This window comes from Dreissena polymorpha, chromosome 9, assembly GCF_020536995.1.
Source record: "Dreissena polymorpha isolate Duluth1 chromosome 9, UMN_Dpol_1.0, whole genome shotgun sequence".
Lineage (NCBI taxonomy): Eukaryota > Metazoa > Mollusca > Bivalvia > Myida > Dreissenidae > Dreissena > Dreissena polymorpha.
In genome coordinates this window covers 17,766,009-17,793,911 of record NC_068363.1, presented here as the reverse complement: position 1 = coordinate 17,793,911, position 27,903 = coordinate 17,766,009, and the positions used below count along the sequence as shown (strand labels likewise).

The 27,903-nt window shown below is 36.1% G+C and overlaps 2 protein-coding genes across 3 annotated transcripts in view; one reads left to right on the top strand and one right to left on the bottom strand.

Moving 5' to 3' along the window:
- Positions 1-307, bottom strand: part of LOC127844130 (glutathione S-transferase omega-1-like) — a 7,866-nt gene extending 7,559 nt beyond the window's left edge. The window contains exon 1 of the mRNA XM_052374143.1: positions 143-307. The gene's annotated coding sequence lies outside the window, so the exon portion shown is untranslated. The remainder of the gene's footprint in view (positions 1-142) is intronic.
- On the top strand, positions 42-27,903 carry LOC127844121 (zinc finger and SCAN domain-containing protein 2-like). Of its 2 annotated transcripts, none has more exons than XM_052374132.1 (14): positions 42-170; positions 5,761-5,909; positions 8,689-8,918; positions 10,440-10,577; positions 11,959-12,192; positions 14,479-14,611; positions 17,107-17,279; positions 17,622-17,754; positions 18,296-18,450; positions 19,467-19,595; positions 20,279-20,426; positions 23,703-23,825; positions 24,897-25,027; positions 25,587-27,903. In XM_052374132.1, the coding sequence occupies exons 2-14, from the start codon at positions 5,774-5,776 to the stop codon at positions 25,776-25,778; spliced, it is 2,055 nt and encodes a 684-aa protein (XP_052230092.1). In that variant the 5' UTR covers positions 42-170; positions 5,761-5,773; the 3' UTR covers positions 25,779-27,903. The 2 variants fall into 2 exon arrangements, with proteins under 2 accessions (XP_052230092.1, XP_052230091.1); XM_052374131.1 differs by lacking the exon at positions 42-170 and adding an exon at positions 257-356.

The window sequence follows — 27,903 nt, the reverse complement described above, 5'->3', positions numbered from 1 at the left end:
TCCCGCGCACTCGATCTTGACTCCACCAAGAAATTACTTCCCTTAGTAAAACTATTTCCGCCTCGCCTGACGCTTGGCGGCCATTTGCAGATAAAAAAGTTCATCGAAATAATTTATCCAATCAAGCATTAGAAGCACTCACCTTAAGTAACGTGAATACGAAAATGATGGTAAGGCATTTAAATATACAAATATTTAGTATATATCCGCTTATCGATAAGCAGTGGGGCCTCTACTTTAAAAAATTTAATGTAAACGCTCGCATGCGCCGAGGAGACCGTGAACGCCATTAGAAGCTTGATCTTGGTCAATGTCAAAGAAATGCACAATCTCCGTCCAAATGATGTCTACGGAAAGTTGTTTCTTGTCTAATATTTCATTGATTATATGTTGGACTAAATGACACTGTACCGATTCTAAATGAAAATAAACGGGGTACCGAGCTCCAAACTTCATCCATATTTGTACAGGAAATTGAACTTACTCGTAGCACAAGCTATTGAAAATCCTAATTTGAAGACTTAACACTGTTATTTTTGTTTACCCAGCCGAGAAATTGCAACTCTGGAAACAATACATCTTGCTGTAAACATGTGTCTTAAACATGTACAAACACTGTAGTCTGTACCACCTAATATGGCAATAGCAGTCTTTGAATTAGCCTATAAGCCCGAAGCCCGAGTTGATTCTTGGGCCGGTCGGTCGATCCTAAATGCTTATAAAATAGCCCTACCGGTCCATTAAATATTTGAGCGTCATATCAATAACCTGATTTAAACGCGTTTTCAGGGGTTAACGTAAGAAATTGACATTCACTTTCCCGGGGGGCAAGTTACTTTGAACATCTACTTGCCCTCAATAAAAACTGGTTGCCCTATTTTGAAGTCAATTTTTTATTGTCATTTGATCTTTAAAGCATTGATACACATGAATTATTATGCTAGATTTAATTTCAGCTATATTCAATGTATCAAAAATAAAATAATAATCGTTTTTAGCTCATCTATTTTTTGAAAAAAAATTATGAGCTATTGTCATCACCTTGGCGTCGGCGTTGGCGTTGGCGTTGGCGTTGGCGTTGGCGTCGGCGTCCGGTTAAGTTTTGCGTTTAGGTCCACTTTTCTCAGAAAGTATCAATGCTATTGCATTCAAACTTGGTACACTTACTTACTATCATGAGGGGACTAGGCAGGCAAAGTTAGATAACTCTGGCGTGCATTTTGACAGAATTATGTGCCCTTTTTGTACTTAAAAAATTGCAAATTTTGGTTAAGTTTTGCGTTTAGTTCCACTTTTCTCAGTAAGTATCAATGCTATTGCATTCAAACTTGGTACACTTACTTACTATCATGAGGGGACTGGGCAGGCAAAGTTAGATAACTCTGGCATGCATTTTGACAGAATTATGTGCCCTTTTTATACTTAGAAAATTGACAATTTTGGTTAAGTTTTGTGTTTAGGTCCATTTTATTCCTTAAGCATCAAAGCTATTGCTTTCATACTTGCAACACTTACTAACTATCATAAGGGGACTGTGCAGGCAAAGTAATGTAACTCTGACTGGCATTTTGACAGAATTATGTGCCCTTTTTATACTTAGAAAATTGAAAATTTGATTAAGTTTTGTGTTTAGGTCCACTTTATTCCTACAGTATCAAAGCTATTGCTTTCATACTTGCAAGATTTATGAACTATCATAAGGGGACGGTGCAGGCAAAGTTATGTAACTCTGACTGGCATTTGGACGGAATTATGGGCCCTTTATACTTAGAAAATTGAAAATTTGGTTAAGATTTATGTTTTGGTCACTTTACCCCTAAAGTATCATAGATATTGCTTTCATACTTGGAACACTCACAAACTATCATAAGGGTACAGTAAAAGGACAAGTTGCATAACTCTGGTTGTCATTGTTACGGAATTATGGCCCTTTTTTGACTTAGTAACTTTTAATATATGGTTAAATTTTGTGTTTCGATCCACTCGAAGTATCAAGGCTATTGCTTTCAAACTTCAAATACTTACATGCTATCATGAGGTTACTGTACCTGGCAACTTGAATTTTACTTTGACCTTTGAATGACCTTGACTCTCAAGGTCAAATTATTAAATTTTGCTAAAATTGCCATAACTTCTTTATTTATGATTAGATTTGATTGATACTTTGATGAAACTACTCTTACCTGACATACCACAATAGACTTCACCCAAACCATCCCCCGTGCCCTCCCCCCCCCTCCCCCCCCCCCCCCCCTCCCCCCCCCCCTAATTTTTTTTTTTTTTTTTTTTTTTTATAAGATCATCTCACAAATGACCACCACACCCTCACACTATACCCCCACCCCACCCCCCCCACCCCCCCCCCCAAATTTTTTTTTGATTTTTTTTTTTTTTTTTTTTTTTTTTTTTAAGATCATCTCACAAATTATCACCACACCCTCACACTATACCCCCCCCCCCGATTTTTTTTTTTTTTTTTTTTTTTTTTCGCTTTTTTGGAAGATAATGTAATAAATGTCCACAACCCCACACTATACACCCCTCTTCACTCCACTCCTCCCTCCTTTGTGATTGAAAATGAGAGTCCCTTCACCTTTAAAAAGAAAATAGATGAGCGGTCTGCACCCGCAAGGCGGTGCTCTTGTTATAATATAAAGTTGTCAACAAAACAAAATCTGGACAGTTTTATTTCATTGAATCGTCACTATTGGATACAATTCATATGAAGAGTTTATTACTATTAAAATTTCAAAACGGTATACTTGTCACTATATACGATTAAAAGGGGGAAGGCTTAAAATAGTACTGTGAAAATGATTGTTCAGAGTTTGAAAATCATGTTGATGTCTTTGATGAAGAGTTTCTCACTATTTGTAACTGTGAATATGTAACAAACAAGTTATTCACAGTTTAAAATAGTGAGAAACTCTTCATATGCATTCTTAGCAAGTTTTAAACGGTCTGCATATTCAACATGATTTTCAAACTCTGAACAATCCTTTTCACAGTTATTATATTCATGTTCATAGACATCACTATCACTAGTATACGCTTCTTCATCCAGTTCTAGTAACTGTTCTGAAATTGTTTCAGTTTGAGTGGTTTTATACAAGAAAATTGGAATAGCACAGTAACGACCAAGAATTTTATCTTGCTTGTTATTAAAATCAGGGACATTGTTGTTTTGGTCTGGTTCAGAACATTTAAAATGTTTAAATGAAAAGATCGGCTGGACGCTACCGTCCGCCATGTTGAAACGTCTGCCGAGTAGAACTTGTTTTGAGCGTTAAGATTGGCTTATACAACGCAAGCGACCAATCAAATCTCGTTTTACTTGTACTTGATAAAAAAATATATTGACCCAAAGAAAATAAATAGATACAAAGGGAAAAGTCGAAAAAAATACCGCAATTATGCTAATACGAAACGGACTTGCCCGGCGGACTATCTACTTTGGAAAATCACTTGCCCGCGACGATTTTAACCCGGCACGGGCAAGCGGGCGTCCGCTTAAAAAAAGCCCTGGTTTTTAAGAGGCACGATTAAATTTGCTATTTAAATGCCTAAAATGACGTTATACGTTTTAAAGAATTGCATGAACACATGCGGCCGCCATTTTTCTAAACTGTCATGTAAACATCCTGGTATGTTGCTATTTAAAGTAATGATGCAATTGACGCCCAATCGAGATGAGGTTATTCAAACTGAACATGCTTAGATGACGTTCCGGGATGTTCGCGCATCGGGCACTTCGTAATGTTTTAAAATAATGACAATCTAGAAGCGTATTTAATTTTAGAAGCTATTTCCGAAAATATATTTATAATTCATGCAAAATGGACGAAGTAATTTTTCAATAAAAATAAAAGAGTCTGTAAGGGATATTGTACGCATTGGGTTAAAAACAAATTGATCCTGATTACTGTTAGATTTCTATGTGTTTAAATCAATTATTCTTGCGAATTAGAAGACGTGTTTTCAACTAATTATTAATAATTGAAGTACTTTCGTTTGTTCTGTAATCTTGTTCTGCTATGTGACCTACTTTGCTACTTATAATCTGTTAACGAATATACAATACTTTTCACGGTTGACACATGCTTATCAAAACATCGGGAGTAAATTAAAGAAGCAGACATTGTCACTTGGTAGATTGGGCAATTAACACACCCAGTGGCCTTTTGTTCTGAAGCCACATGCCGACAATTCAGAAATTCACCGGCGATTGTCCTAGTAATAATAAGATAATAATCAATTTGCTTTAAAATAAAACCAAACACCGGTCAAACTGATTAATGGAATCATTGAATGAGAACATGTGTAATAATAAAGTTACAATAAACAGCATAATTATCTGGTGCATTTTGTATAAAATGCATTGCAAAAGGAAACATATTATCTGTTTTTACTAATGGAAGTAGATTTTCTGATTGTGGTGTTCCTGGCCAAAAATGTCATAACATTTATATTGACCTCTTCAGGCTATGGAACATGTCTTCGGGCTATTCAAAATTCCATCTGATTAGCCCGAAGGGCTATTTGGCTAAAATATTTCGCGTGAAGACTGCAATAGTCAAGCCTAAATTAGAATACTCCAACTGCCTGGGTCCCACATACAAAAGTTCAATAAACTTGAAAAAGTACAAAGACTTGCAGCTAGAATTCATAACATACAGATATCCAATACAAGTTCAGTAAACAATATGATAGACACCCTTAATTAGTCTTGATTGGTCATTGTAGTCTCAGGTAATACTTAAATGGACCCCAGGTACAGAAAATACATGGTAGGTGCTTGTTGAGTCATGGGTAAAGAGATCGAGTGAAATCCCTTTATAGAAGGTTCGCACATGATGCAGTCGCAATGAAAAAAGTTTGACAGTGTCACCATCATTTTGCTGATAAAAAATACGAAAAAACACTATGTTAATATTGTAATTCATCATAACCTGATACATTTTATCAAATATAATTATTATATTTCCTCCTTTATGTATTGTTCATATAGCATTTCTAAGTAACACATACTCGTTTATTTTCAAGTACTTTCCATGCTACATGGTTTTGCTCACATTTTTTCACAAGAAATTAACCTCCACTGCAATGTTAGTTTTAAGGATCAAATTAGTAATTACTAGCAATTTTTTTTTGTCCAATTGGGAAAAGTACCCGTACCGGTCCAATTGGGAAAAATCGAGTCCTGAAACCCTCAAATTGGGAAATTGGTGTATTTTATTTTATGCTCCCAAATACTTAAAAATCGATAACTAAGTGTTTTCAAGCTGTCAATATTATATTTATCTAGGTTCAAACCATAGAGTTGCATAGGGAAACTAACAGAATGTTGCATTTTCCAAAAAAAAAGATTTTTTTTGTTTGTTTTTTTTTACCTTCAATTGGGAATTTTTAGTTTTTTCGTAATTGGGAAAGTGCCGTTTACCGGTACTTTATAAAGAAGGAAAAAAATCGCTGATTACCCACGACTCAAGCAGAATATAGGCAACTAAAACATACTTGACCAATTTAGACAGTTTTATTCCAGCCCAAAATGTGTAGTTTTTTCCTAATTGGGAAAGTGCAGTTTTCCGGTACTTTATAAAGAAGAAAAAAAAAAGCTGGACATAGTAGTAATTAATGTGTCTTTCAAAAGCAAGTAAAATTAATAGTGTTTTTAGCAACATGAAACTAATATCTAGGAATCATGCATGTTTTTTTTTATTTTCTTTTAATTTTTCTTAAGTACAGTTTATTTTTAACTAGATAATCCTCCTGGATGGATGAGAGCAGTGTTATAAAGACAGAAATGGACGGAATAGAGGCTGGGACCAGCATTGGCAATCAGCAGCTGATCACTGTCCAAACACCAGGCGACAATCGGCAACTCATATTGGTCAACTTCACCTCGCCTGGTTTGTAAACATAATAGACCCTTTTCACAATACTACTGTTGTTGCTATTTTTCGATATCGCGTGACTCGCAGAACTCCACAACGAGACTGAACGTGTATAAATTTCCAATAGTCCCGCACAACGCCGCATCTGATTTCAACCTCTTCACTATTTTGAACATTCGTAGATGTAACTACTTAGAAAACACAATATGACATTGTCAGAATAAGGTATAAATAAGTACTTGACATTATAAAGTCAAAATATTAAATAAATTGTCTTGATTAAAATACTTGTTTTTCTTCAATTTTTACACATTTCACGAGCATTGTTAGAGCTTTTATATCGAGCTGATTGAATAAATATCTATCTTGTTTATTGATACATCTGTGGTTCAATAGCCCCTGTGTTCCGGTCCTCTGGATAAACCCATTATCTCGTTATGATCAGATACTGTGCCGACAAATACTAAATAGCAGCATGGTGTCATAAACCACCCGTGGTAGATGCCTGTTCATTGGACATCATGTATGGCACCCCAATGTCTTATTGTGGTGAAAGTATTACGTAGTCATTTCTAAGACTAATGTAACGCCAAATACTTAAACTAAATACTGTATAGATATTAGCCAGTTTAATCATAATAATACAGAGAATGCCGGACATTCGCCCTAGCCTACTTTTCACACAGTCGGACATTCGTTCCTATGTTTTTTTTGAAAACCTGAACATTCGTTCCTTCGTTATTTTTACAATGCGGATAATGGTTCCTACATAATTTTGACAGCCCGGACATTCGTTCCTTCGTTATTTGGACAGCCCGGAGATTCCTTCCTCAAAAATTGCTATACCGGTCATTATAAAATAATATGACACTGGGAATTTTATCCGATATTTTAATATGTCATTATTAAAATAGTAAAAAAATAATGTTCACAAAATTTATTATATTATGTTATACTTTACGTAGTTGTAATATTTTATTGTGATCATGAGAATGAAAACGTCAAAAACTGTTCGAATATATCTACTTACACTGAGATCTATAATTTGCCAAACCTTGCAGAAATCTGGGCGTTAAAACTATGTAGGAGTATATATATCAGAATCTGATCTGTCAAAATAATGTTGGAACGATTGTCAGGGATGTTTAAAAAGTGTGGAAATGAACAACATATGAACGAATGTCCGCCTTGTCAAAATTAGAGTAGGAACGATTTTCCTTGTGAAAGAATGTTCGGATACATAATTAAGTGCTTAATACTTATAAATGCATTTGAAATATTTATTAACTTTTATGCTCAACACGAAACCTATTTAGCGGGTACTGCTAAAATAAAACTAAAGAGTATTCGTTAGTGTATGGAAGAACACTATTAAAACAAGCATTTTCATTGACCGGGGTCAAAGCGTGTTTCCGAATATTAAAGACACACACACAACAGATTTATGACATGAAGTGACATAAATAAATATATTTATCACTCATAATCACGTTTAAAGAGAAAATCAAGGTCCATGCATAGACAGTTAAGTTTTCTCCACATTTGTTTTTTTCACCTGTGTAAAAGAATTCTTCAATATTGTCTTTCACTGTAAAAGAACATTCATAAAAGTAAAACGAAAAATGACATAACAATTTAAAAGTTTATGTGCTTTGTATTTTCTATTGGTTTTTCTTATGATTGATTCAACACACATTTTACACGTTCGATCGTTCGTGAAAAATATTACAGACCAACAAACATACCTTTGAGAATTCAAGTTATATAATAACGTTTTTTACTATACAACTTCTGTATATCTTTGTTTTGTGCAATTATCAATATTTATTCTTCAGATCACATTTGCGCTAAAGACAACGGGTATCTTGAATTTGAATCAAGATTAAATAAAATGTATATATATATACACACTTATACACTAGTGGTACTATATGACTTTCAAATATGACTAAGTTGTGAGAATGTTTATTGTATAACCCCTCATCAATTTATTGACTAAACAACACATTCACGTATTTGCCGCAATCGTTACTAGTGACAGTGCCTATGAAAATCCCGAATGTATATAATAAAAATCAACTGGTTTATGATCATCGATATGCTCCGCCAAAGATCCATACACGTTCAACCTCGTTCTGAGATTCTACGCACCACGTGATATCTAAAAATAGTAACGGTGGTCGGAATGTGAAACTTGTCTATTGATGTTATCAACAAATCTGGCCATTTTTTTGTTCATTAACATATAAAGCAGTTTTAAGTAAGAACTTAATGCTGTTTTTATGAAGTTTAAGGATCAGAATCCAGTTAAATGCCATAAGACAATTTCTCTTTGTATAAGTTACTATAAGTATTGATTATGAGGTCTATTGCAAATATGTGTTCAGCATTTATACACTCAAATAGTTTACTGGTGAAACAGGAGGGGACTTATGGTTTGCGCTCTGTTTTTCTGTGAGTCTGTCACACTTTTCTGGATCCTGCGATAAGTTCAAAAGTTCTTCATATTTTTTTTATTTAACTGGAAACATGGACAGATGGCAATATGGAGATTATGCACTTCATATCATTTTGTTCCTAATCCTACGTCAAGAATTCTGGTTGCTATTGCAACAAATAGAGTAGAATTATTGCTGGAAATGCTGGAGTTTCACCGGTAGGGGACTTTTATTGCTTGACAATATTATAGTCTTGTTTTATTTGGTCCTGTATAAATAACGGAATCAACTGAAAGGAACTCTTGATTTATTAAATTGAACATGATTGTTTAATGTAATGAAATTTGACCTAACAGATGGAACATTCACTGACAACAGCAGCATTGTGACAACCACAGTGTGCGATAGTGAGACCCAGACAGAGACTGTGTTTGGTCTCGAGGATTTGCCAGTTGTTAAGGAGATAGTGCGCAAAACAATTGCCAAGGCACGTAAACATGAGAGAGAGCAGATGCAGACCCAACCAGTACCTGATATGTTGAATAGAGCTGTGAATGGCATCTTTACATGCCCTATATGCGCCAAAGTGAGTTTTCATGTTACCATTCATGTCACAGTGCCAGTTTCATTTTTTTCCAGCCTGCTTGGGGTTAGCTCGATACATGTATTTTTTTTAAGATTGCGGTAAAGAGTAGTTGCATGCGTCTGCCTGTCCAATCTTGTTCAAAGGTCAAACTTGGGCAACATTATTAATACAGTCCAGAATGAAAAATTTTATGCCCCCGGTAGGGTGGCATATAGCAGTTAAACTGTCCGTCAGTCAGTATGTCAGTATGCAGTGCTCCAGCTAGGCCTTAATCGAAGGGCACCCCGCCCTGCCCTCCTGAACCTCCGCCCTGCCCTTCCTAGGGCCCCCCTTGCCATTAAAAAAAAAATATTATTTTTTTTTTTTTTACATATGATGATAAATAAATCTCTTTTTAAAATACACTGTAATTAATTTATTCCTCAATGTAGTCATAAAATTTGAATTGTTTAATTATGATGGGAATAATTTATTGTAACATTTATTAATAACATAAATAAACATGCAAGAGAAAGCATTCCAGAAACGCCAGCACACTCGAAAGTGCCCTTTTGACAAAATGCTGCGCGTCCAAAGTGCCCTTTTGACAAAAAATCCCCCCTGCCCTTTTCAAATCCTAGCTGGAGCACAGAGTATGTGTGTATGTCAGTCTGTCTGTCTGTTCGTCCGAAAAAAATTCTTTAACATTGGCCATAACTTTTGCATTATTGAAGATAGAAACTTGATATTTGGCATGCGTGTGAACCTCATGGAGCTGAACATTTTGAGTGGTGAAAGGTGAAGGTCAACGTCATCCTTCAAGGTCAAATGTCAAATATATGGCGTCTGTCTGTCCGAAAACTTAAACATAAGCCATAACTTTTTCAATATTGAAGATAGCAACTTGATATTTATCTCATGAAGATGCACATTTTAAGTAGTGGAAGGTCAAGGTCATCCTTCAAGGTCAATGTCATCCTTCAAGGTCAAAGGTAATTTTTTTTATAAAATTTTAAAGCGACATTATCATGAAGCTGCACATTTTGAGTGGTGGAAGGTCAAGGTCATCCGACAAGGTCATCTTTAAAGGTAAAAAAAATCTTTTTTTTTTCAAAGTGGAGTTCTCATGAAGCTGCACATTTTGAATGGTGGAAGTTCAAGGTCAAGGTCATCCTTCAAGGTCAAAGGTCAAAAAAATAATAATTTCAAAACGGCGCAATAGGGGGCATTGTGTTGCTGACGAACACATCTCTTGTTAAATAATTGTCACAGATGTTGTGAAGACAGGGAAAGATCCATGTCTCTTCATCATTCATCTTGTAATTTTCAAAATTACCACAAATGTTAATCATGTTGAAATAGCGTTTCACATGGAAGAAATTTCTCTTCTGCTTGCCGCAATCTTTGACGTGTGTATAAACAGGCGTGCTCAATCATGATACATCAACTATAGCCGGTATCCTCTGCAATATAGAGATGTATGAATACCAAAGTAAAATCGTTATATGTCTTATATGAAATAGATCTTTTTCTTGTCCACAGGTGTATCGTAACAAGCTAAGTTGGCAGAATCATCTGGTCTCACACAATGGGTCGGAGGTGTTCATGTGTGGGGTCTGTGGACAGCTGTTCAATGTGTACCTGACACTGAAGGCTCATCTGGACGTCCATTTCAAAGAGGTAAGAGAAACACCTTAGTACACTAATAACTGCCATAGAAATTAATAGTAATGATTAATCCAACTTCAATTAATAATGCAAGTTGTAAATCCTACTTGACAACATTTTTTTTTAGCTGGCCTGAGAACCAAGTGTCCATGGTGAGCTATTGTGGTAACCCTTTGTCTCACAATCATCTTGTGTCGTGCTTAATGTTTTGTCAACTTAAAGCTCGTTAAAACTAAAGGCGATGTTTATTTTGACAATTTCAGTTGGAATCAGGGTCAGAAATAAGATAAAAACATGGTCACATTCCATAAGCCACAATTTTGATTTAATTTTGCTAAATCTTGGGTCTGAATGTTTATATCGAAAATATCAAGGCCATGTTTGAATTAGGATGTTTGTCTTGACAATATCTAGGCCATGTTTGAATTGGGATGTTTGTCTTGACAATATCTAGGCCATGTTTGAATTGGGATATTTGTCTTGACAATATCTAGGCCATGTTTGAATTGGGGCGCTTGTCAAGAAATTAGGCCATCAAGTCAAATCTTTACAAATCCTTGTTGCTTCTCTAAAAGCCACGATTATGACTCAATCCTGATTAAACTTGTTTAATATTTATCTTGACAATATCTAGGCCAAATTTAAATTATTTAAAAACTTAAAATCTTAGAAAAACATAGTTACCTTTTAGTAGCCACAAATAATGACTCAATCCTGATGAAGCTTTGTCTTGAAGAATGGTTATCTTCAAAATATGAATGCCGAATTTAATTCTGGGTCAGTTGTGTCCAAAAACTGGGACACCAAGTCAAATGTTTAAAAAGTTGATACTCTAAAAGTAATATTTCTGACTTGAGTGATGAATCTATGTAAGAAATTTTGTCTTGATAATAGCAAGACCTTGTTTGAATCTTTGTTAAAGAGGGATGACAACTAGTTCACATGGTATAGCTTTCAACAATCGTTGTACCATAAACTCAGGTTAGCACTTAAAGCACACAAGGCTGTCTTGTTCAATATTAAATGTTCTCGTCAATCATGTGACTTTTGATATTTCATTACACTGGAAGACTTCATTGTCTTGGGAATCTGTAAAAAAATGTAATAAGTCTTGGGAATGGTGTAAGCTGAGACAAAAAGGGATTGTGTAATTAAATGGATATCATGCCTATGATGCCTAATGAATAGAGTTATCAAAGTACTACCACTAGTATGTTTACAGTATATTTAAGTATTACTACTACGTAGTTGTTTTGCTTATATAACTATAATCTTAGATCTCTTGAACTTAATTTTTGTGTTATTTGTAAGCATTTCAGAATAAATTATGTTTTCATATGACCATCCTTACACATCCAGACCACTGAAAATAAATCTGGTTTGTGTTACGCAGGAAAAGCAAATCAAACGACAGAGAGACGTTGTTCCGGGCTCAGCAAACATGAAGATTGGTGGTGTGTACATGCCTGGAGACGTTGTGCCTACGGACAGGAACGACATATCCACTTTACAGCAGGGCCTAGATAGTACTGAGGCAAACCCTGACCTTCTTCACCATGACAATGTGCCCCTGGATACGCCCACTAGCACTGAGTCATACGTGGCAGCCACGGAAGAGGTTACTGATGTAGGTGGAGAATATACCGGTAGAAATTAGAATAGTAGTGTGTTATGTCAAGAGTGTGATAATTCTGTTCTTTCTCAGTTATGTAAATTTCCGTGCAATAACTTTTGTAGTATTTAAAGTTATTTTCACCTTTTTTGATGATTACAACATTTCAGTGTGATTATTTGGTTTGTATGCCCCCGGATCGAATGATCGTGGGTATATTGTTTTTGGCCTGTCTGTCATTGTATGTGTGTGTGTGTCACTGTATGTGTCACTGTGTCCCAAAACTTTAATATTGGTCATAACTTTTACAATATTGATAATAGCAACTTGATATTTGGCATGCATGTGTATCTCATGGTTTTGGCCTGTCTGTCATTGTATGTGTGTGTGTGTCACTGTATGTGTCACTGTGTCCCAAAACTTTAATATTGGTCATAACTTTTACAATATTGATAATAGCAACTTGATATTTGGCATGCATGTGTATCTCATGGAGCTGCACATTTTGAGTGATGAAAGGTTAAGGTCATCCTTCAATGTCAAAGGTCAAAAATACAAATCCAAGGGAAGTAATAAGCTTTAAAAGGCAGATGATTTCTAAACCTGCCACATGATATATATATTGAAATTTTATTTCAAAGCGGCGCCAAAGGGGGCATTGTATTTCTGACAAACACATCTCTTGTTATTTCTCATTTATGTAAATGTCAGTATAATTATTATTATATTTTATTAAGATATTTTCACAGCACACAATTGTCTGCCTTTTCAATTAGAAAAACAATAAGAATATACATTTTCAGGTCGTTCGCCACTTGAGCCATTTGCGAAAATATTGAGAATTTGGCTCAAGAAAAATCCGATTTGTGAAAATGCTAAAATCTCGTCAATTTCTTTGAAAACAGCCGCCATTTTAATCCGAAACTGGTTTTCTATATTTCTCTCTTTGTTTCAATGAAAGTATTCGCAATTTGAACAGTGAACGAAAACCGGTCTGCACCTGTATCGAGACATCGCTTTACCTTATTGTTATTGAAGTGCACATAGTAGCTGGCCAATCAAAACTGAGCTCGCTTACGTGATGAAATGACGTTGTTGAATGAAACGTAAAAATGGGTGGAGCTTTGAAAACACAGTTAATATTGTCGTCTGCAAACAAAATAGCGGCCGGTCGCAAATGTCGTATTATAAGATTAAAAATGAAAATAAGCGTGACAATAAATTAATTATTTCCAAGCTGACTATCGATCTAAATTAAAGAGTGATAATTAAATAATTAGTTCTTTGTCGTTAATGTTACAACTTTCTGCTGATTTTCGATTGAAATGAAAAGATGATAATTAATTAATTTGATCGTTTTACTCACACACTATGCTAACTAACAGCGGCGTATTTTAAACAAAGGAAAACGTGAAAAACACGCGCGGTTTAATTTCAATTAAAGTTTAATTACAGTCTGAACTGCTTTGCTTTGCCGATTTTGCAAGAGCCAGCCATAATTCTGGAAACAAGTCAGTGACTAACATACACTCTGCTTCAAATTTGGCAATTAAAAAATGTCCATTCCTATCCAGCATCAGCAGAAGCTGCCACAAGGTTGTTAGTATCCCCAGTGTCTACAGTTGATTGTGAACGAGGGTTCAGTAGGCAGAATGTAATCAAAACTGATCTAAGAAATTGTTTGACTGTAAAAAATTTGGAACATCTCATGAAAATCTCAATTGAAGGAAAAGACTGCAAAGATGTTGACTTAAAAGTGATCTACAAACTATAAAAAACCGCGCAGAATAATAATGAAATAATAATGATACATGTCATGACTTTGTTCTCTGTATATAGCAGGATTTGTTTGCAATGTATTTTGTGAATGAAATGTATGCTTGTATTTAACATGCCATTCATCATGTTGTTAAAAATGTGCTGTATGAAAATATCTCTATTACTATGAAAATTGTGATGTGATGTATATTATGATATGTGACATGTGCTTGTTGTCATTAAAAGAAATATGAAAAATCTTTGAAACAAACGAAAACTGGTTTGCAATAGGCCCAAAACGCATCACAGACAAGTCGGGGGGGGGGGGCATGCCTCCAGACCCCCCTAGGTCTGGGTGGCTCAAAGATATTTTGGGCCAGCGCTAGCCCTGATTTTGTAACTTTAAAACATTGTTTTGGGATTGACCAAACATTTTAAAATGGTAAATTTCTGGACATTTTCCTCAAAATTGATGTTTGAAAGCAGATGGTAGGCAATACAGCGCCATTGTTGTTTGGTATAGTGAAATGTTTTTTCTTAAAGATGGTTGGCGATACGGGAGATGATGATGCAGGGGACCCAGAGGCAGAGGGCAGCTACGTGTATGCCTGTAACATCTGTGGGGAGCAGTACATGGTCAAGGAAGACTGCGAGAGGCACCTCAAGGTGCACACAGGTCAGCTCACATTCACCTTTGTTGAACTTACTTGTATACTTTTGTCTTGATTGCATGGAAAGCCTGAGGCTTAAAGGTTTTTAACCAGGTTTTCCGAAGGAAAAAACTGGTTATTAGATTGGCGAATGCGGGCGGGCTGGCTGGCTGGCTGGCGGGCGGGCGGAACAAGCTTGTCCGGGCCATAACTTTGTCGTTCATTGTGAGATTTTAAAATCATTTGGCACAATTGTGAACCATCATTAGACGGTGTGTCGCGCGAAAAAATTACGTCAATATCTCCAAGGTCAAGGTCACACTTTGAGTTCAAAGGTAAAAAATATCCATAAATGAGCTTGTCTGGGCTATAACTATGTCATTCATTATGAGATTTTAAAATCATTTGGCACATTTGTTCACCATCATGGGACGGTGTGTCGCACGAAACAATCACGTCAATATCTCCAATGTCAAGGTCGTCACGACTAAAAATAGATTTATTTTAAAACAAACTTACAAAGGGAGTTAATTTTGTTTGTTCATTTCAAAAGTTCAGTTTGAGTTGTCTCCCTTTATCAGATTTTTTTTCACAATGAAAACCTGGTTTTGTGACAATTTTGTCCCTTGTTATTTGTTTCCTGAGTAGAAACAAAGCATTGTTGTCTATGCTCTAAAGAAAGCCAAAGTCTTAAAGAGATTCGTTTCTTGAAAAGAAGCAGTGTTTTAGATCTTAAGAATGATTCCTGATGTTTGATAAATTTTTAACAGATGACAGCATGGCATTTATAAGCCATTTTTGCAGGTTGCACAATTCTTGTTGTTCTGGTCATTTGTTATTATAAATGAATACCAGTAAATGAAAATAATAATTTGTGATAGTCATCATTAAAGTGAACTGATACTTGTGCTTAACATTATGTGAATCTGAAAGTGAAAGCAGTTTTTACATTTTATTTGTTAGATTATTGTGTTAACTAGTGCTTTTAGCTCAACTTAAGATTGGTACTATTGGCAAGCTATTGTTAAAGTTGGCTATCCGGTGTCAATTGTCATCTGTCATTAGTCGATGACAATTTGCTTCAAATTTTATCTCTTAAACCAATCGAAAGATTTTAATGAAACTTCAGAGAAAAAATTCTTGATTGACCCTCATTCCAAGTTGTTAAAATTGATCTTGCCTGCTACATACAGTCAATCTTGTGCTTGCGACCACTTGAATTAAGCCACTTTTGTCTTATGTGACCACTTTAAATCCCGCCCGAGCGTTTTACCTATATTTTCATATTGTATTAAGTGACTTTTGTCTTACGCGACCAGCGACCGCTGATTTTAGTGTATTTTGATGCCCGAGTCTTGAATTAAGGGACCGCTTAAATGTAAAAGTGGTAAATCTGTTGACCTTCATGGACAAATCAGTGTTGATTGTTTATCTAAGCCGATAACATGAACGATGACACCTTTGTTGTGATTTCACACCAGCCATTTTCCTTTGTCTCGATGAACGGTTCTGACCGGTGTTAATGCTGACTGCGTATCAATTTTTGGTGTCGAATAATACAGTGAGGTTTTGCCAGCAGTCTACGGGTTAAAGAGTTTACTATCTGGGACATTAAGTGACAAATTTGATCGCCGATTTTATTGCAGAAACAATGCGCCGACGCGACAAACATTTTCACAGTGTTCTCGAGAGGTGTAAAAAATAAACTATTAATCGGTAACATGTAGCGAAATCTGAATATGCAGAAATTAAAATGTCAAAACAGAAAGTATTAACGTTAAATGAGAAAATTCGGGTATTGGAAGTGTCGAAGAGTAAAAGTGCAAGTAAATTTAATCGCGAATGAGTTTGGAGTCAAAAAACCCATTCTCTGTGCAAACCATTTACATTGTATTTAGGACTAGAGAGAACAAATACAACTTATTTTAAGTAAAAAATTGTTTTATTTATATTTAGATTCATTTGATTACAAAAGCAGAAATCGCTGTGTCAAAAAGAGATAATCCGATATCTGGATTTAAAATCAAAGGTCCGCATTCATCACAAATGGCCTTTTTTTAAATTTAAAGACCATTTTATTAAGAGACCACTTTTGGTTACTCCCTTTAGTGGTCTCTAAATACAAGATTGACTGTAAATAGGTCACCAGGGATAATATTGATAAAATTGTATGAAGAAATTTCAAAATATATTCATGTCTTTACTATGTGGTCACTATTGGTCCCATATGACTGGTCATTGATTTTCCCCATTGTGTATTTTGAAAACTTCAAATAATCAAAACTATCTAACTTTGTATAAGGTTTAAAAGCAGTGTTCTCCGGAAGCACTAGCAGCTTGTGATTTTACCCATTACATTCAATCTAGATGCTGCCTACTTTCCCCAAAATATCAATTGAAATTGTGTAAAAACAGCTGTTTTATTGCCTAGAAGCCATCTACTTAAATATATCTGGCTTCTAAAAATTTTCTGGAGAACACTGTTTAACACGTTTGTCAGTAACCACTCATGTTTCTTCAGGTGAAGATGACATTGAGGACTCCCCCTCCAGTGTTGAGGAGCCCATGAAGCCTGAACCTATGTCCCGCCCTGACCCTGTGCCCTCCCCCCAACCCCTGGAGCACCGCATCACCAGCCCCAACAAGCCCAAGTTCAGCTCGTATATCTATGCATGCAATGTGTGCGGGCGGCAGGTAAGCAGCTGTCTATGAATCTCTTTCTTGTTAACAAGATGATGAAATTTGTAGTAAATAGTTAAATCACGGTGTGCAGTAGTTTTTTGTACTGTTGGTATCTAAATTTGTTGTTATTTTGTAATAATATTTAACTTAACAATATAAAACAGAAATGAAATGGTTAAAGCAATTCAGAAAGCATAGATACAAAATCTTTTTAAAATCCCTGCTAAAAAATATACACAATTTCAGGTAAGAGTAGCATGATATTAAACGAAAAGGAAAGCAAAAATGAGTGAACAGTAAAAACAAAACATTTAACAGAATAACACAGTGTTTAATAAATAGTTCCTGTTTCAGTATACAAACAAGAGCAACTGCAAGCGGCACATGATGATACATACTGACGATCGCAAGCTCTATGAGTGTGAGTTCTGTTTGAAGAGATTTTCTCAGAAGTATGAGGTCCGCATGCATTCCAGGATTCATACTGGTATGGCTTATTGAATTTATCCATATTATTTTTTTATTATGCCCTCGGATCGAAAGATCGGGGGTATATTATTTTTGCCCTGTCTTTCTGTCATTGTGTCAGTCAGTCGGTCATTGTATGTGTGTGTCCCAAAACTTTAACCAAGGTTAAAGTTTTGCAATTACTTTTGCAATATTGAAGATAGCAACTTGATATTTGGCATGCATGTGTATCTCATGGAGCTGCACATTTTGAATGGTGAAAGGTCAAGGTCATCCTTCAAGGTCAAAGGTCAAATTTATGTCTTCAAAGCGGCACAATAGGGGGCATTGTGTTTCTGATAGACACATCTCTTGTCTTTAAAAATATTGATCAATGTAAAGTTACCAATTATACTAGTAAATTATTAAGATCACTTCAAGATTGTATTAATATGTTTGCCTGATGGTGTTTGAATCAAAGTATTTTTCTTCATGGTTAAAATCCTATGCAACAGAACTTAAGAATAGTTGTTTGCCAATGCACAATATTTAATCTTACATTGAGAACATCTGCCATCTAGGTGAGAAGCCATACAGCTGTGCAGTGTGTGGCAAGACGTTCACAGAGCGAGGAAACTGGCGCAGACACACCCAGATACACGTGAGACCCCAGGAGACCTCCCCCTACAGGTGTGGCATCTGCTGCAAGGGTTTCTTCCATGCTGAGAAACTACAGGTAGGTACTGGTACATCTTCCATGCTGAGAAACTACAGGTAGGTACTGGTACATCTTCTCCATGCTGAGAAACTACAGGTAGGTACTGTACATCTTCCATGCTGAGAAACTACAGGTAGGTACTGGTACATCTTCCATGCTGAGAAACTACAGGTAGGTTACTGGTACATTTCCATGCTGAAAACTACAGTAGCCACCATGCTGAGAAACTACAGGTAGGTACTGGTACATCTTCCATGCTGAGAAACTACAGGTAGGTACTGGTACATCTTCTACCATGCTGAGGAACTACAGGTAGGTACTGGTACATCTTCCATGCTGAGAAACTACAGGTAGGTACTGGTACATCTTCTTCCATGCTGAGAAACTACAGGTAGGTACTGGTACATCTTCCATGCTGAGAAACTACAGGTAGGTACTGGTACATCTTCCATGCTGAGAAACTACAGGTAGGTACTGGTACATCTTCTACCATGCTGAGAAACTACAGGTAGGTACTGGTACATCTTCCATGCTGAGAAACTACAGGTAGGTGCTGGTACATTTTCCATGCTGAGAAACTACAGGTAGGTACTGGAACATCTTCCATGCTGAGAAACTACAGGTAGGTACTGGTACATCTTCCATGCTGAGAAACTACAGGTAGGTACTGGTACATCTTCCATGCTGAGAAACTACTGGTGGGTACTGGTACATCTAGGGCTGAGTGGTATTCTGATGTGGAACTCTTATATATTTGTTTCATGATGCACCACTTTTGAGTGTAAGGTGTCATCACCTCAAAATTAATCTTTGAAATCATCCAGTTTACCCCCATCAGCTGATATTGCCGGTGATTGTTCATACTGATGCTCAAATTTTCTACCTGAATCTCTGATATAACACTCTTTCCAGGCAAGATAAGGGCAAACAGCTCTAAGAGACAAAAAAGCGTAATAATTAAATTGCAGCTTACCAGACTAGAATTATGAATTCTTTTTATAAAGGTGCTGATTTCTAAATTTTGCCTGTTCAAGGTTCACCTGCAGATCCATAGTGGCCAGCGTCCGTTCGTGTGCACGGTGTGTGGACGCAAGGTGAAGAAGATAGGCGATATGTACCGACACCTGAGAACCCATACTGGAGAGAAACCTTACAAGTGTCAGGTGAGATTGACTGGGTTACATTTTATAAATTAGAAATGTCTGAAAGTGAGGATATTAGTTACCATTCAAGAAATGTTATATCCTTCATTGCTTCTTTTTTAACAATTGATATATTAGGTGGCATTTTCCTTATGTCTTAACCCTTTACCACTCAGATACGTATTTTCACACATTTGCAGACCCTTAGAAAGTTAAATTGAATAACACACCTTTTTAATAGATTTAAGTTTTAATTGCTTTATTTCAAACCTTTAGATACTGATGAGCAGCAAACAGCATAAAACCTGAACAGACTGCGAGTTACTTGCAAGCTGTTCTGGTTTTATGCTGTTTGCACATTTGCAATTTTCACTTTGCTTCTGAGTGGGAAAGGGTTAAATACTGGGTCAATGCGAAGCAACTCCAGTTCAGAGATCCTTATTTGTCTTCCAAGAGTGTTATGAAAACAAAATATTGCTACTCAGTGTCTTCAGTTTTTGTCTATAGGCACCAACAACAGCGGCACAGTCATGTGAGGTATAGTATTCTGAGTAAGTGTATAAGTTGAGGATGAAAATATGCTGATTGAGACCACTGTAAAAATATTATTTGATGGTGTAAATGATGTTACATTTTAGTTTAACAGTGTACTAGATACACAGTCACATATATACATGATTACCTCATATTTCTGTATGGTGCAGGTGTGTGGCAAGGGGTTTGCCCAGAATGGAAACCTGAAGGACCACATGAAGATCCATACGGGGGAGAAGCCACATATCTGTGAACTCTGTGGCAAGGACTTTGCCAGGAAAATACTGCTCAAAGAGCACATCAAGCACCATCATAAGGGTGAGTAAAGTACTTTACCTTGTATTTCATTTATACAACAATATTCTGACTACTATTTTGTTAAAAAAAAAAAGTGCTATAGTAAATATCCAGTAAAAAAAAAAAGTGGTTGTTATAAATGGTTGCGCATAATGCATGGTGCAGTACATGACACGAACAGTACTTTCCTTAACCCTTTACTGCTTAGATACACATGTTAATGTCCTTCCAGCTTTAAGAGTTAAACAGCAGCAAATAAGCAAATTTCATGTTAAAAACAGGTTCATTATCATTTTTACAGCAAAAAACACAACTCAATTTCCCTATTTAAATTAAAACCACCTGATTTTTCTCAATCCAAAGGGCACTGGCTCTATTCCCAAAATGGTGAACAATAAAAACACTGACTTCAATTATGTGTTTTCAGTGTTCATTCTAGAAATCGAAAAGTAGGGGGGAATTTCCCCCCTCACTTTGAAAAATAGGGGCGATTTTTCACAAATGGGGGGGGGAATCGATCAAGTACCATTTATATGTTTTCATTTTCGTTTTAATGTTTAGTTGTTTTAACTTCTACATTACTTAAAACAGTCAAGTCAGTGAAATACCATTGTTAAATATAACTGCACTTTCCATAGTATATTGCTGACTTAAATAAAAACAAAGGATTATGAAAATAATTGTTCACATGATATTTCTGTATCACTTAAAACAATAAAAAAAAATACTGATTGTCTATCATGATATGATATGAATGATGATATGATATTAAAACCTAAGTCATGTAAGTGTCTTAATTAATGTATAGAATTAAGTTTTTACATTCCAGTATCAAAGGACAATTTTCTGAAAATTCTCCTCTGCTTTTTTGTTTTGAATTCTTGGAGGACCTTTGCAGCATCAAAACTTCTCAAAGGGGGTCCCTCAATGCTAATAGTCATCAGTGTCTGCAGGGATGATTCATTCAGCCTGTTTCTATGGGCAGTTTTGATGTTGTTTTGGCATGAAAAGCCACGTTCACAAATGGCTGTCTGCACAGGCAAAGTTAAAGCAATGGAGGCAAGTTTGAGTAAATTTTGGAATTGTTCCTTGTGACATTCAAAGATTATTTTCCACAGGACAGCAAGCTTATCCCTTAGGTACCTTTGCTGAAGTACTAGTGGCTTGAGTAAAGAATACTCAGCTCTGGTTGCTTTCGCATCTACAATTTCAGGGACCTCAGGAACACCTTTTGGTTTGCTGTAATAGTCCAGTAAGACGTCCAGTTTGTCGGATCCATAGGCATCTATCTGTGATGTAGGAACAAATGATAGGTCTCTCATAGCCAGAGCATCAAACGCGGAAACAACAGAAATGCTGTCCTCTGGAAACCTCTTTTTCATGTTTTCTATTAAGTTATTAATAAATGTCTGCATTGCTGATTCAACCAGTTGTTCCTGTTGTGTTTTGTAGCTTAACCCATGATCAAACAATATATCACCCTTCAACAGACGTTCGAATTCTTGCTTGTAATGTCCATCGTTTGATTTCAGGTACTCTAGTTTTGAAATTGTAGTATCTACAATAGGCTTAATGACAGAAACGTCTAGAGAATCCTTCTGAAACACCAGGTTGAGGGTTGTGATGACTGGTATGATATCCATAAGATACCATGTCATTGCTGGAAACTTATACTGCAGCAGAGACTTTCGAAGACCAGTTGCCTTTGGGTCCTTAGACAATTCAGTGGAATCAAAATAAATGATGAGTGCAGACCAGGACTTGTATATACCTTCTAGTACATTATAAAAGGAAAACCATCTGATATCATGCATCTCTTTCATCTTGATCTGGGGTTGGTCAAATAAATTCTGTATTTCAGCTAGCCTGCTGCTACGAACTGAAGAACTCTTGAAGTAGTACATGTAGTACAGGCTTGTAAGAATGGACTTGTACTGTTGCATTACATCTACTTTTGAGGCTGCCTGGCTGGTGCATAGGGCTAACCTGTGTGCAACGCAGTGTATATTAATGAGAAATGGAGACATTCGTTTCAACTGGGCTGCTACACCATTGTTCACGCCAGTCATCACACTGGCTCCGTCCGAGCCCAGGCAAAGAATTTTGTTAGCAGGAATTCCCCTTTCTGCCAATGCAGTTGTCAATTTGTTGGTAATGGTAGTGGCATCTTTTTCACCTATGCTAAAGTTACCAAGAAAATGGGATTTAACATCAAAATCTTAAGAAATAAATCTCACATACAGGATGAGTTTACCAGTGACAGAAATGTCTGTAGACTCATCACTTAATACGGCAACACATAATGCGTCTTTCATCTCATCAAGGATATCAGCCATGAGTGTATCTGCTATGGATTGTTGTATTTCCTGAGCGATGGAATATGACCTGTATGATGCATTCCCACTAACATTCAATTTTGATACATTACTACACACTTCTTTCTCTAAGAGCTCTAATAAGGATGCATACTTGTCTGTAGCTATGTTCTCTTTGGCTAACCAATACACTGTGTCAATTGCCGATGTAACTGCTGCATCTTGGTGTGAAATAATATTCATAACTGTCTGTTCTAGCGCATGTTTTCTCTGGGATCGGGCAATAACAGAACGTTTATGATCGGCTGTATCGACGTGTCTTGCCAGCGTTGATGTTCGGAAATTCGTGTAACCAGTCGTGAATGTGTTAGAAAGTTTGTTTTCAATGCAGAAACTGCAAAGCATTTCACCCTTTTCATTTTGAGTTAGCCAGGGCCAGTCATTTTTCCATGAACTTTGGAAATGGGATAGTTTTAATTTTTTCGACGAACTTGGCTCGGATTCGCTGTTTTGTTTCTCATTTGTTTCGGATTCTGGCGTAATGGATTGGGAATCGACACCAACCTCCTTCGCCGATGCCGGTTTTGTAAAAAAATCTGTTATCCGCTTCTTCGACATGATATATGACGTATACAAAAACAATCGTCTGCTTTTCTTCCTTAATCATTCACGAGTCGCATCCCTTTATTTTTTAAACGAAATTTCTTATTTTTTAATTAACCCAAGTATCATTTTAAACGAAAATTCTTTAAAGTTTATTAACCCGTGAATCGAAGAGTTAATTCCCTTTGATTTCCGGTGTTTTTCTCAATAAATACGCGAAGCAGAATTTAACAGTTTAAAAAACCCGTAACGGATATCGAGTGCGCGAATTTCTCGCACACATGCTGCAGATGTGCGCGATCTTTGAAAAAATAGCGCGAATCGCGCAATCGCGCGGTCTAGAATGAACACTTTGTTTTATTCGTATGTCATGTTACAGGGGCCACCCTGCAGGACCTCACAGAGGCTGCCTTGGAGGAGATTGAGAGACAGGAGGCAGCCATGGAGTCTGCAGAGGCTTCTAACACCATTGGCAACTCTGTCATACACGAGATAGTGGGCGGTAAGAGGATTTAAAAACCATTCCCGCTCCGAAATGTTAAAGTTAAAATGGCTATGTGCAACCAGCATAAAACCAGAACAGCCTGCCATAGTAAATGGCAATCTGTTCAGGATTTATGCTGTTTGCTTTTCATAAAATATAGGATTGTAAAGGAAACCTTTAAAAGTTGCATTAAGTAAGAAAGGCCTTAAATTTATTTAGATTTTCCAAGGGACTACAAGTTAAAGTGCATATCTGAGTGGTCAATGGTAAATGATGATGTTTAGAAAGCTATTGGTATTTAGCTCTACTTATTCCACTTTAAGGATATTGGTTAGAGCAAAGTTTTTATATTGCAAATAATATTGCAATGGTTGTCATGACATCGCTTGTATCCCCTGAAATGAAATAAGGGGACGGTATACAGGTTTCACTTTGGACTACTGGCTGTCTGTGATTGAAGACACAAACTTGTCTTAATAAAGTGTTCCTATATATTTAAAATTGCAACAGGCACATTTGTTCCTTATGCTATTAATTTGGGTGTGTGCAGTTCATATTATCCTGCGTTTCAATTACTAGCTTTATCACCGACCTCTTTTCACAATAGGATTTCTATAACATGATCTAAACTTGCTACATTCACTTGTTATTTAATAAGTTTATAGTTTTATTGTATAGAATTGTCGTACGTCTGTCAGTCCGTTCCTCAGTCCATATGTCTGTGTCAAAACTTGTTTTTTTGGCTATATCTCAGGAACTAAATAAGATATATTAAGAGATATTGCCCTTTCTTGTTTTTGTATGATGTAACTTTTCAAGGCTATATCTCAGAGATGCTACAAGATTTCAACATGGAAATTCATGGGGTATAGATAATAATGAGTAGAATTGCAATGCATACACATTTTTATCCATTAACTTAATTATTTTTTATGATAATACTGTGTATCAAGGGATTTGCACCAATCCGTAAATAAAATTTATTTGGCGGGTGATATCAATTCAACTAATTAGCTCTTTTTTGTACATGGCCAAACCTGACTTGTGGGTTCCTATGTTAAACATGAGTATGCATTGTATGATGTGCAGGTAACATCCCGAGATTGATACGGACAAGTGGAGGAGCTAAGACCATTATTATAGGAGGACATTCCGTCCAGACTGCTGAAGAGGCTCAAATCCTACAGGAAGAGGAGGAAATGGAACTCCATGAAGTACATGTGAGTCACATCGCTTGTGGCACCTAATGATTACTTCTGGATCATATGTCAAAGTGGCATTGATGTTTGGAAAACAAATTTGAAGCAAAAGTTGTTTAACACTCTTGCTCTGTTGCATATGAACAATTAGCCAAATGATTGACCATATAATGCATATGCATAGCTTACCAACGTTTCCCTGGTACTTGCGAATTCTATTAGCATTAATAACACCAATATTGCTTTGTACATTTATATCCAGTTTTTAAACATGTATTTTAAGATGTGAGGTCAAATAATAGTAGTACTATTTCACCAAATTTCCAGTACAAATATTATTCACACAACCAGTATATTTGATAAATTCATTCATAAATGTCTGTGGCAGTAATGCGTTGCCTAGCTATAAGCCTTACGGATTTATTGCAGATTCACATTTCCAGATCCATGTCTCATATTTCCATGAGATATTTTCTTAGATCACTTAAGTACTGTTAAAAATGGCCAAAAATTACTCAACTGAAAATGGCAAAAAGTCCATACAAAAAACGAAACAAATTGGTGCGGTGTGTGATTTCAGAGCACCCTGACTGCCAAGGAGCTGGAGGCTGCTGAGGTGTTGACTGTGGTACAGGATGGCCAGAACATGGTGTACACCATCACAACAAACAGCGATGAGATGAGACCCCTTGACGATGGGTCTGCCGAACCTCAATATATCACCGTCACGTCCATGCCTGGCCAGGAATCTACGGAAGTCCAGAACTCTTAGCATCTATGTGTGTTACCAGGAATCCACTGGAGACCATAACTTTAAGCATCACTGCCTGGCCACAAATCCACTAAAGACAGGTCCAAACTCATAGCCTCTTTGTCTTGCAATTAACTACTGATATCCAGAAATCCTAACATCAGTATTTTTCCATGAGTCCACAACTCTTTACATCTGTATGTTGCCATAAATACTCTGATGTCAATTATCTGTCCTAGCCATTTGTCCACTGAATTCTAGGGCCTGTATTCACCACTCCATTCTTTGAATCAGGAAATAAAGCATTTAAAGCATTTGAAAAAAAATGTTTTAATAATAAACATGCTACCAGTAAAATCTACATTAAACAAAATGATCTTAATGAGGAAAACTGTAATAAGATCTGGTCAATACAATTATGGGTTAATATTCTTAATTCTTAGAATTAAGTCTTAGAATTGGTTTGTACACATAGGGCCCTGAACTCCCAACATCTCCACTTCACTTCCTCGTTTTTAGCTCGGCTGTTTTTGGAGAAAACCCGAGGTATTGTCAAAGCCAGCGCGTCGTCCGTGTCGTGCTAAAGCCTTGACATTTGTCTCTACAATCAAAGTGCTTCCACCTACAACTTTGAAACTTCATATGTAGATGCACCTTGATGAGTTCTACATGCAACACGCATTTTTGGGTCACTAGGTCAAATTTCATGGTCACTGTGACCTCAAAAAAAAAAAAAATCTAACAAGCTTTCATTTATTCAAAACTGCAACTGCAGCCGAGCGTTGGCACCCGTTATGCGGTGCTCTTGTTTGAAGTACAGCAACATTTGCAAGCTTTTCTTTAAAACCATTTGAATAGTAAGAATTAGTGCAGTTACTGTTGCACCATTTACGGAAACATCTATTGAATCATGCTTTATTTAATCTGTCGCATCATCACAAACTTTCCAAATAACTGCAATAGGTTATTGAATCTGTTCATTTCACTGTTATTATTACTTTTTTGCCTTGATGAATTGTTTTGTTTGCTTTTATTGTCTTAATGTTAATTCTGAATTCAAAACTTGTTTCAAACGTAACATATCTATTGTTATGTTTATAAATACTGGTTACTGTATTAATATTGTTAATTTTGGTAGCATTATCTAGGCAAAATGTTAGTAATTGAAATATGTCCATGTTTATATTCGGTCAGATGCCCCTAAAGTTGAATAGGATTTGGATGTAAAACAGTATACATAATGATATGTTTAATTGTGTAATTTAAACCATTTTAAGTAGTTGTATTCTTTGCATATTCTAACTCACAACAGAATATTTAGATACATTCCTTTCTCTGAACTGTAATTATGATTGTTTGAGATCATTGATGGATTTGCATGCATACTTTTTGGTATGGTTTATGGTTTTACAATACTGTAAGTGGTGATTTCTTCATGCTTTTTTCGAAAACTTTCACACTTTCCTGTACAATATTTGTCAGTGTTTGCATGTTTGTCTTTCCTAAAAAATGTACACACTTCTTGCAGAAATTTGTATCATGTTTCATATCCTTATTACTCTTTTGTGTTTGCTGTAAACGGTATAATGTTCATTGAGGATTTAAATTAAAAAAAACATTGTTGCATTAATAATATGTTTTTGTTAAATGAATTTGTACAAACATGTTAATGTGTTAAATATTGGAGCAGTTAATCATATTCATGTAAATGAATTGAATTATGAATACAATTACAGAAAGAACTGACTTAACCCTTTGAATGCTGGGAAATTTATCTTTTGCTAAAATGTCGTCTACTGAATTTCTAAAATTAGCATTTTCTTCGATTTTTTTCAAAGAATACTATCAGAATAGCAAACAGTTTGGATCCTGATGAGACACCACATTCTGTGGCGTCTCATCTGGATCCAAACGGTTTGCAAAGGCCTTCAAAATTCGGTTCCCGCACTGAAAGGGTTAAAAACGTATAGTTTGCTAGTATGTTATTGACCATACAGGGAGAGGTTATTGTTTTACTGACCTGCCCTGCACAAACACGTCTATTTGATGACGTTGCTTCACTGACCTAGATAAAAACAACATTGTTCTAAATCCCAACGTTTGACTTTGCATTCTCCAAATGAGAAGTAAAAGAGTCCATCTGCTT